The sequence below is a fragment of the Papio anubis genome, unplaced genomic scaffold (genome assembly GCF_008728515.1).
Source record: "Papio anubis isolate 15944 unplaced genomic scaffold, Panubis1.0 scaffold256, whole genome shotgun sequence".
Lineage (NCBI taxonomy): Eukaryota > Metazoa > Chordata > Mammalia > Primates > Cercopithecidae > Papio > Papio anubis.
In genome coordinates, this window is record NW_022162634.1 from 1 (window position 1) to 12058 (window position 12058).

A 12058-nucleotide genomic window follows, 5' to 3' on the forward strand; every position below is an offset into this window, starting at 1 on the left:
AATCCTCAATGAAATACTGGCAAATCGAATCCAGCAGCACATCAAAAAGCTTATCCACCATGATCAAGTGGGCTTCATCCCGGGGATGCAAGGCTGGTTCAACATACGCAAATCAATAAACGTAATCCAGCATATAAACAGAACCAAAGACAAAAACCACATGGTTATCTCAATAGATGCAGAAAAGGCCTTCGACAAAATTCAACAGCCCTTCACGCTAAGAACTCTCAATAAATTCGCTATTGATGGCACGTATCTCAAAATAGTAAGAGCTATTTATGACAAACCCACAGCCAATATCATACTGAATGGGCAAAAACTGGAAAAATTCCCTTTGAAAACTGGCACAAGACAGGGATGCCCTCTCTCACCACTCCTATTCAACATAGTGTTGGAAGTTCTGGCTAGGGCAATCAGGCAAGAGAAAGAAATCCAGGGTATTCAGTTACAAAAAGAAGAAGTCAAATTGTCCCTGTTTGCAGATGACATGATTGTATATTTAGAAAACCCCATCAACTCAGCCCAAAATCTCCTTAAGCTGATAAGAAACTTCAGCAAAGTCTCAGGATACAAAATTAATGTGCAAAAATCACAAGCATTTTTATACACCAGTAACAGACAAACAGCCAAATCATGAATGAACTTCCATTCACAATTGCTTCAAAGAGAATAGAATACCTAGGAATCCAACTTACAAGGGATGTAAAGGACCTCTTCAAGGAGAACTACAAACCACTGCTCAGTGAAATCAAAGAGGACACAAACAAATGGAAGAACATACCATGCTCATGGATAGGAAGAATCAACATCATGAAAATGGCCATACTGGCCAAGGTAATTTATAGATTCAATGCCATCCCCATCAAGCTACCAATGACTTTCTTCACAGAATTGGAAAAAACTGCTTTAAAGTTCATATGGAACCAAAAAAGAGCCCGCATTGCCAAGACAATCCTAAGTCAAAAGAACAAAGCTGGAGGCATCACGCTACCTGACTTCAAACTATACTACAAGGCTACAGTAACCAAAACAGCATGGTACTGGTACCAAAACAGAGATATAGACCAATGGAGCAGAACAGAGTCCTCAGAAATAATACCACACATCTACAGCCATCTGATCTTTGACAAATCTGAGAAAAACAAAAAATGGGGAAAGGATTCCCTATTTAATAAATGGTGCTGGGAAAATTGGCTAGCCATAAGTCGAAAGCTGAAACTGGATCCTTTCCTTATTCCTTATACGAAAATTAATTCAAGATGGATTAGAGACTTAAATGTTAGACCTAATACCATAAAAACCGTAGAAGAAAACCTAGGGAATACCATTCAGGACACAGGCATGGGCAAGGACTTCATGTCTAAAACACCAAAAGCAATGGCACCAAAAGCAACGGCAACAAAGCCAAAATTGACAAATGGGATCTAATTAAACTAAAGAGCTTCCGCACAGCAAAAGAAACTATCATCAGAGTGAACAGGCAACATACACAATGGGAGAAAATTTTTGTAATCTACTCATCTGACAAAGGGCTAATATCCAGAACCTACAAAGAACTCAAACAAATTTATAAAGAAAAAAACAAACAATCCCATCAAAAGGGGCAGTTGATATGAACAGATATTTCTCAAAAAGAAGACATGCATACAGCCAAATAGACACATGAAAAATGCTCTCGTCATCCTGGCCATCAGAGAAATGCAAATCAAACTACAATGATACCATCTCACACCCAGTTAGGATGGCACCATTAAAAAGTCAGGAAACAAACAGGTGCTGAGAGGATGTGAGAAATTAAGAACACTTTTACACTGTTGGTGGGATTGTAAACTAGTTCAACCATTATGAAAACAGTATGCATTTATTCCTCGAGGATCTTAGAACTAGAAGTACCATAATGACCCAGCCATCCCATGACTGGGCATATACCAAAGGATTGAGGTAAATCCATGCCAAGAGAAGACACATGCACACATATGTTCATTGAGGCACTATTCACAATAGCAAAGACTTGAATCATCCCAAATGTCCATCAGTGACAGACTGGATTAAGAAAAATATGACATATACACCAAGGAATACTATGCAGCCATAAAAGGATGAGTTTGTGTCCTAGACATGGATGCAGCTGAAACCATCATTCCCAGCAAACTATCACAAGAACAGAAACTAACACCACATATGCTCTCACTCATAGGTGGGAACTGAAAAATGAGATCACTTGACCTCGGGAAGGGAACATCACACACTGGGGCCATATGGGGAAGGGGAGGGGGAGGGGGGAGGGATTGCATTGGGAGTTATACCTGATGTAAATCAATGAGTTGATGGTGCTGATGAGCTGATGGCACACCAACACATGGCAATAAGCATGCTGTGATGTAATAAAATCCCGTACATTGTGCACATGTACCCTAGAATTTAAAGTATAATAATAAAAAGCAAAAATAATAAGAGCCATCTATGACAAAACCCACAGCCAACATCATACTGAATGGCAAAAGCTGGAAGCATTCTCCCAGAAAACCAGAAGAAGAATAGGATGTCCTCTCTCACTATTTATATTCAACATAGTACTGGACGTCGTAGATGAGCAATTAGGCAAGAACAAGGAATGAAAGTCGGCCAAACAGAAAAAGTTGAAGTCAAAACCATCCCTGTTGCAGACTATATGATTCTATACCTACAAAACCCTATAGCATCTGCCCAAAAGCTCCTTGAACTGACAACTTTAGCAAAGTTTCAGGACACAAAATCAATGTACAAAAATCAGTATCATTCCTATATACAAACAACATCCAAGCTGAGAGCCAAATCAAGAATGCAATCCAATTCACAGTCACCACAAAAAAGAATAAAATACCCAGGAATACAGCTAACTAGAGAGGTGAAGGATCTCTACAGTAAGAATTACAAAACACTGCTCAAGGAAATCAGAGATGACACAGAAAAACACTCCATGCTCATAGTTAGGAAGAATCAATATTGTTAAAATGGCCATACTGCCAAAAGCAATTTAGAGATTCAATGCTATTCCTATCAAACTACCAATGACATTGTTCATAGAATTAGAAAAAAACTATTTTAAAATTGATATGGAACCAAAAAAGAGCCTGAATAGCCACAGCAATCCTAAGCAAAAAGAACAAGTCTGGAGGCACCACGTTCCCTGATTTTTTACTACAAGGCTATGGTAACCAAAACAGCATTATACCCGTAGAAAAAAAGACACATAGATAAATGGAACAGCATAGAGAGACCAGAAATGACACACACCTACAACAAACTAATCTTCAACAAAGTCAACAAAAACAAGCAATGGGAAAAAAGACTCCCTATTCAATAAATGGTGCTGGGATAATTGGTTAGCCACATGCAGAAGATTGAAACTGGATCCCTTCCTTATACCATCTATAAAAATCAACTCAAGATCAATTAAAGACTTAAATATAAAACCTAAAACTATAAAAATACTGAAAGATAACGTAGGAAATACTATTTTGGACACAGGACCTGGCAAAGATTTCATGACGAAGTAAAAGCAATTGCAACAAAAACAAAAATTGTCAAATAGGACCTCATTAAAGAGCTTCTACACAGCAAAAGAAACTATTGACAGAGTAAACAATCTACAAAATGGGAGAAAATATTTCCAAACTATGCATCTGACAAAGGTCTAATATCTAGAATTTATAAGGAACTTAAACAAATCAACAAGCAAAAAGCAAACAATCCCATTAAAAAGTGGGCAAAGGATATGAACAGACACTTCTCAAAAGAAGACATATACATGGCCAATAAGTATATGAAAAATGCTCAACATCACTAATCATTAGAGAAATGCAAAGAAAAACCACAATGAGGTATTATCTCACCCTAGTCAGAATGATTATTATTTAAAAAAAAATAACAACATGTTGGTGAGGCTGCAGACAAAAGGGAATGCTTCTACACCACTGGTCGGAATGTAAATTAGTTCAGCCATTGGGAAAAGCAGTGTGGTGATTTCTCAAAAGACCCAAAGCAGAATTATCATTCAACCCAGCAATCCCATTATTGGGTATATACCCTAAGAAATATAAGTCATCCTGCCCTACAGACAAATGGACATGTAAGTTCATCACAGCACTATTCACAATAGCAAAGACATGGAATCAACCTGAATACCCACTGATGGTAAACTAAATAAAGAAAATGTGGTGTATATACACCATGGAATACTACAGTCATAAAAAGAATGAGATCCTATCCTTTGTAGCAACATGGATGGAGCTAGAGGCCATTATCCCAAGTAAACTAACAAAGGAACAGAAAACCAAATACCACATGTTCTCACAAGTGGGAGATAACCACTGAGTACCTATGAACACTAAGAAGTGAACAACAGACGCCAGGGCCTACTTGAGGGTGGAGGGGAGGAGGAGGGTGAGGATCAAAAAACTACCTTATATCAGGCGCTATGCTTGTTACTTGGGTGGCAAAATATTCTGTATAGCAAACCCCCCCAACATGCAATTTACCTATATAAGAAACCTGCACATGTACCCCTGAACCTAAAAGTTCAACAAGATCTTAAGCTTAAGATCACATTTAGAAAAAAAAAGTTGTAAGTTACCAAAATATGACACTCTAGAGACATGAAATTAACACATGCTATTGAAAAAACGGGACCAACAGACTTGCCTGATGTAAGGTTGCCACAAACCTTCAATTTGCAAAACACACAATATCTCAGAAGCACAATAAAACAAAGCACAATAAAATGAGGTATGCGGCCGGGTGCGGTGGCTCACGCCTGTAATCCTAGCACTTTGGGAGGCCGAGGCAGGCCGATCACGAGGTCAGAAGATTGAGACCATCCTGGCTAACATGGTGAAACCCCATCTCTATTAAAAATACAAAAAATTAGCTAGGCATGGTGGTGGGCGCCTGTAGTCCCAGCTACTCGGGAGGCTGAAGCAGGAGAATGGTGTGAACCCGGCAGGCGGAGTTTACAGTGAACTGAGATCCGGGCCACTGCACTCCAGCCTGTGCGACAGAGTGAGACTCCATCTCAAAAACAAAAAACAAAATGAGGTATGCTTGCAAACAACCACAAGTTACAAAAACGGGGGAAAACTGAACACAGTACATTATGTAGCTCTGTTGCAAATGTTCACATAGTAATGACAGTGTTGTATAAATATATTGGAAGGATGGGAAGAGAAAAAAACAGAAAATGATGGAAGGGAGGAAAAGTACTAAATTATTTTCTTTCATAGTAGAAAGGCATTACGTAATTAAAATTTAAAAGTCAGGAAATGGCAATGAGAAATCTGTGTAAACAAAAAAGGAAATACAGTAACAAAAAGTTGAAAGCAGCTGTCTCTGTGGAGAAGACTAAAAAATGGAGAGGTATCTACTCTTCACTTTAAACATAACTTTGACTTTTTAAACTATGTACACTTACTACTTTTAGAAACATTTTTAATTACTTGAATGAAGTAAAACTATAGGAAGCAATGCCGATGACATCTCAAAAACTGTTGGGCAGAAAATGAAAACTGCAGAAAGTTCACTATTGATCCTATTTATACCAAGTTTAAATACAGAAAACCAACAAAAAGAGAGAAGTATGAACTCTGAAGTTAAGCAAACTGGAACACCTCTACTTACTAGTAATGACATCATGGGTAAATGAATGACAGCTCTTAGCTACAGCTTTCTCATGTGCAAAATAGAGATAACAATACCTGTATGGTTATGTTGTTTTGTAAATTAAATGATATAACACACACAAAGTACCTAGTTCATAGTACATGCTTGATAATGTATTATTAATTTTCTTTTTCTCCACTTTTCATCTTTTCTATAATATGTAAATTTAATTCAAAAATATTTTTCTAAAATGTTAAGATGATCCTTGAATTAGGAAGTTACATCTATTCTTTATTCTAATATTTGGTGTTAAAGGAATAGCTCAGCCTCAATTACTTACACCTCCTTTGTGCTGATCTCACACACAAATAAACAGTGGACCAATATGTAAAGGGGTATCAGTTTGAAGAAGTGCCCTGATCTCCTCCTCTACTTTTATTCATTCTACAGATTATTGACCATTCATTAGGTTTCAAGGGATGGTATAAGAAGGTATGGGGACTATAAAGATGCAAAATGCGTGTTGTCTATGCTCAAAGAGCTTACTGTAATCAGGAGAGGGAAGCAGAGAGGAAACAGGCAGATGCTGCCATGACATGACATGGCTTTGAAGTTAGGCAGTCTGGGGTTCCAACCCTGTAACTATGTTTTGGGGAAAATTTCTTAAACTCTAAGTTCCAGTTTCCTATGTCAAAATCTGAAGAACAGAAATTGCCTTGGAAGGTTGCCTAACAGCCACGATAACATCCTTAAAGCAACTATCACATGACTTACAGTATGTGCTCAATATTTGGTAACTCTTGGTCCTATTAAAATTATTGTAGGAGATACCTTCTAAAATGAAAAATTCAGAGGAAAGTCTTTGTGCAAGTGTATTTTACTCTGTAAAACACTCACAAAAATGCACAAATGCATGCTATGCAGATTCACAGGGAGAGAATCTACTTTCAGATAAGAGAAACCAAGGGATATTTTTAGTGGAGACACTGGCATTTTAAATACCATCTTCCATAAATCTTAAGACACATTTTCATGTTTTAACATCTCTGAAGCTGGGTGTATCTGGCAATGATGGTGTGTCAGTTTAATTGGCAACATTTTTTCTTAGTAGTACATAAATTAATAACACATCTTAGATTCAGTGAAGTAGAGTCCATAGGGATGAAGAGAATTCTGTAGAATAGCAATAGCAAAGGCACACAGTACTGGGCGTGAATGTTAGCACATATAGCTCAGGTTGGCTGGCATGTCGTTGTACACAAAGAGGAGTTAGGAAGCAAGACTGAAAAGGCAGACTGTTTCATTAGTTGCTTTTTTACCCCATGTCTCATGATCACGCTATTTTAATTTACCATTCCTGTATGGTAAATCTTGGTATTTGGTAAGATGAATGACCCTTAGTGTTCTCCAAAATTATTTGGCTCTTCTTGCTCTTACTTTCCCATGTCAATTTTAAATCAAATTGTCAAATATTGTAAAAAGAAAATGCTAGTTGGGATTTTGATTGGGATTGTATTGAACTTAATGGATTAATTTTGGGGGAATTTCTATTCAATCACAGAAATTACAGAATAGAAACTATAGAACAGAAATTCCTGTTTTCCCATCCAAAAGCATAACACTGATCTCCATTTATTTAGATCCTACATCTTTCAACAAAGTTGTATAATTTTTTTCCATAAAAGTCTTACATATCTTTTGTTGGATTTATTCCTTGGTATTCTGGGGATTGTTATTGCAAATAATGTTTGAATTACATCCTGTAAATTGATGGCATATTAAGCAATTTCAAGTATATATGGTGATTCAATTAATGCCAATGTTCAATCCTGTTTTCTGTATGTTATATAGATCACAATTTAAAAATTAACAAAAATATTTCCATGACATACAGAATAGTAAAACTGCAGAAGTGGAAACAAAAAAGTTCATACCACATATGCAACACCATTTAAAATAGTTAAAGAACAGATTTAAATTGTCCTGGAAAGAACATTGCATCCAAAACCTACACTCATGTATATTATACAATACATATAAAATATGAGGTATTAAATATTGGACTAGTTCCATTTCTGCAACTGTGAAATAAATGATATGAGTGGCAACGATATCAAAACAATTATTGTCACCACCTTACTGATTACATTCTGTCAACTCTCAACTGCTCACACCAACAGAGAGAAACAATGATACATGCAACAAAAAACTACAAATAGTTCACCTAGGTGAGTTGGAGGCATGCTAAAAAGTTAGGCATCCTCTAAGTTTGTAAGTATTCAGAAGAGCCAGGTCATCATGTGCTCTACTTTTCCTTGGAACAACTTCACTGATCCTACAAGACAGCTGGTAGCAGAGAATTGAAACTACTGGCAGGAGAAATGAATCCCAGGCAGTTTCCTTAAGTGTGAAATAGGCTCTACACAGACTTTTATTTTTCCAAAAGTTCTTTAACCTAAGTTCTAAATTCTCCTTATTCTCATTACTTTACCTGTTCTTAGAGGAATATTAACAAACTAACAAAATGAAAATAATGAAGTGAGTTTGGGACCAGTACGCTAACTTCCAAATTGCCATGTCTTGAGTTCCAGATCTCAAGATATCCAACTGCATACTTAGACATTCCTAACCAAGTGTTCTCTGACATCTCAAATGAGACATGTTTACTACTGAAGTCCACCCATTCCCAAAACTGTGTCCTCTTTCCATTAATACCTATGTCAAGGACTAGTAGTTCAAGCCAGAAACCCAGCAGTCAGTCTTAAGTACTGCAAAAAACATTCTGAACCCAATGTATAACTAATAATCAAGACTTGCTGGCTGACCCTACTTCCTTAATACCTCTTTCCTCTCACTATCACTGCCCTCAGTTCAGGCGGTCATCATTTCTTTTCTGTACTATTGTAGTAATTCCTTAAATTGGTCTTTCTATCTCCATCCTCTACAGAATGATCAGAATAATAATTCAAAAATGTAAATAGATGTGTGTTACTATTCTATTCAAAATTATTTAATATCTCCCCAATGCTTAAAGGATAAAAGCCAAAATTGTTAACATAGCATCCAAAAAGCTTTGTTTTTTTTGTTTTTTGTTTTTTTTTTTTTTTTTGGAGATGGAGTTTCGCTTTTGTTGTCCAGGCTGGAGTGCAATGGATGGCGTGATCTTGGCTCACCGCAACCTCCACCTCCCAGGTTCAATCAATTCTCCTGCCTCACCCTTCCAAGTAGCTGGGATTACAGGCACGCACCACCACACCCAGCTAATTTTGTATTTTTAGTAGAGATGGGGTTTCTCCATGTTAGTCAGTCTGGTTTCAAACTCCTGACCTCAGGTGATTCGCCTGCCTCGACCTCCCAAAGTGCTAGGATTACAGGCGTGAGCCACCATGCCCAGCCCCCCCAAAAGCTTTTATAGTCTATATCTCTAGTTAGCCTCATGATCCACAGTCTGTTCTTCCTGAACTTTCTCTCTAAATGCCCACCGGAATTTACATATACTGCTCCCTCAACCTAAAATCCCTTCATTTTCTACTATCCACCTGGAAATATTCTTCAAATCTTTATAAACTAGCTGAGGTATCATGACCTCACAAAAAACCCCTGAACTCCCAAGAAGACTTAATCAATGCTCTAAGTTTCTTTTCAATCATGCCTTATTACATAGCACTTAGAACATCACATTTTAATTCTCTATTAATGTCTTTCTCCTCCTAAATATTTAATTGGGAAATACCAAGACTTAGCATAATGTCAGTATTTATTAGACACTGTAAAAATACTTGTTGAATAGAAACAGTATACCTATATTAGTTTCTTATTAGTCTGAAAATATGGTTATTGCCGATACTTTAAATATTTCTTGTTAGGAATCATCACATCTTACAATAAAGATTTCTCACTATAAAGTGAAATATCGTAATACTAATAAGTTATTTTAGAAAACTGAAATATTTTACACTAATTTTAGTGGCCTATTCACACGAAACTATTGAAAGCTTTCACATCTAAAACAAAGTGTGAAAATTGTGAATTCCATTAAGTGAAAGACATTTTCAAATATGGGGACATGCATGATTTTATTCCTAGAAAATAATATTGGAATACTTCTGTTTCCTCTATAATTTCCGTAAGTTTTAAGTCTCTACCTGATTCTGACCACACAACTTTTAGGGACTCGTATACAGTTTCCAAAACAAAAATACAGCTTCAAAATTATAAGTCTAAAATGAAGATGATATATTTAAGTAACTTTTCCAAATAAACCAGACTTGCTTGCTAAATCATGGTATATTTTATAATCAAATGATGAAACACCATAAAAAGCAAACAGGTATTTTCTATTAAGTCATAAATTTTACCACTGCACAAATTATTTAAGAACATTATCAATAATGAGTATCTCACTCAGAAGAAATGTATTTTGGCCAGGCGTGGTGGTTCATGCCTGTAATTCCAGTACTTTGGGAGGCCAAGGTGGGCGGATCACTTGAGGTCAGGAATTCAAGACCAGCCTGGTCAACCTGGTGAAAGCCCACCTCTACTAAAAATACAAAAATCAGCCAGGCATGGTGGTACACGCCTGTAATTCCAGCTACTTGGAAGGCTGAAGCACAAGAACCACTGAACCCAGGAAGCGGAGGTTGCAGTGAGACGAGATCATACCACTGCACTCCAGCACTCCAGCCTGGGAGACAAAGTGAGAGACTGTCTCAAAAAAAAAAAAAAAAAAAAAAAAAGGAGGAGTAATGTATTTCAATCATTAAGACAAATTCAAAGCAGACATGATATTAAACAAATACTGATTGTCAAATCTATATTTATTTCTAACATAAGCATTCAAAGAAAGAAAACAATACATATCGACAGTATTTTGAAAGTATGTACTATATATATATTCTTACTGACATTAGTGTTCAAAATACAGGCTCTAACCCAAAAAAGGATGAACTCTTCTTACCTTATTGTCTGAAGGATATACTTTTTGTAATTCCTAATAGCTGTAGGCTCCTAAAAAATACTTTGTGTTTTATCATCTAAGCTAACATTAACATTACTCAGTGATTCTCATTCATTATAAATATTTTTTATGAATTTTTGAGGAGAACTGTCTAGGTTCAGAAGTTTATATCCCAACAGAGGCTTTTAACCTTCATCTTACAATGCCAAACGATGAATAAAAATCTCAAGCTGAAGAAATCAAACTTAACTCTCTCTCTCTTCTCTTGACATTTGTATCCATCCATATTCTTCCTCCAAAAACCACTGAAAGCAAATTGCATAAAGGTAAATCTTTACTCTGAACTTGGCTAGAAGTGATAAGAAAACTCATCAAGACAACAAATATAAAAACAAACTAAAAAAACGAAAAAAAATCCATATCTAAGACATTATTAGTCATAAGCAAGTCTGTTTCTGCAATAAGCCTTGTTACAGAATGACTTACTTCATATCCACAGTTGTTCTTTAAAGTCATCTACTAATGTTACTATATTCAGCCTACATCTAAAACAAAAACACCTATGTTAGATCTTCATTTTTAAATTTAAAAGTCTACTTTTACAGAAAAGGTGCCAATTTACTTTTGTTCTTAACAGTATTTATATTTCTAAAAAAGACACATTTTGGTTAATAGTTATTTAGAGTGACATTAACACAATGCAGCGACAACATAAAATATTTATATAAAAGTGCACTTTTCTTAACTCTGAAGGATATATTATTTACTGAAACTTTACACAATTCGATTCTTAGTAAAATTTTAAACAAAATATTTTTCAGTCAAGAAAAGATTTTCAATTAACATTTCTGGTATTTTACTACAAGAAAAAATCTTTAAGAACTTTCTCCCAAATTCACGTACTTTTCCAAATTTTGAAATATAGTAAATTATTCTTTTTAATATTTTTAAATATTAAAAATAACATTGAGCATTTAATTCTCATATGCACCTACATACAGAGTACATAATACCATGTAATGTTCTAAGCACATTATATATATATTAAAACATTTAATCCTTATAGTAATCTTATAACATAAATACTGTTATAATACCCATTTTACTGAAGGGCTAGGGCATTAAGTAAATTGTTCAAGGAGACAAAGTAGAGGAGCTAAGAATTGAACCCAGACAGTCTGCTCCAGAGTCCATACTCTTTACTGTATTATTATACAGACTCCTGCATGCCAAGCACTATCCGTAAGACTTGAAATTGGCAGATCAAACAAACAAAACAAATCATGGTTACTGTTTTCAAAGAGTTCACCAACTATCAACACACACGCAACCAACAAACCTTCTAGGATTCCAGTAATACAATCCAATTGCTAGTAGAGCTCAAACCAGCATGATTAATTCTTAAAGTAACACTTTACAAATTTGGCCTGTGCCTCAGGTCTCAAAAGGTAGGAAGGGGAAGGA

General features: G+C 35.9%; 1 protein-coding gene across 1 annotated transcript in view; it reads right to left on the minus strand.

Moving 5' to 3' along the window:
* Window positions 1–10365: 10365 nt before the first annotated feature.
* Window positions 10366–12058, minus strand: part of LOC116268530 (F-box/LRR-repeat protein 17-like) — an 87609-nt gene continuing 85916 nt past the window's right edge. The window contains exon 5 of the mRNA XM_031661818.1: window positions 10366–10899. Coding sequence (XP_031517678.1) covers window positions 10840–10899 — 60 coding nt within the window. The 3' untranslated portion in view covers window positions 10366–10839. The remainder of the gene's footprint in view (window positions 10900–12058) is intronic.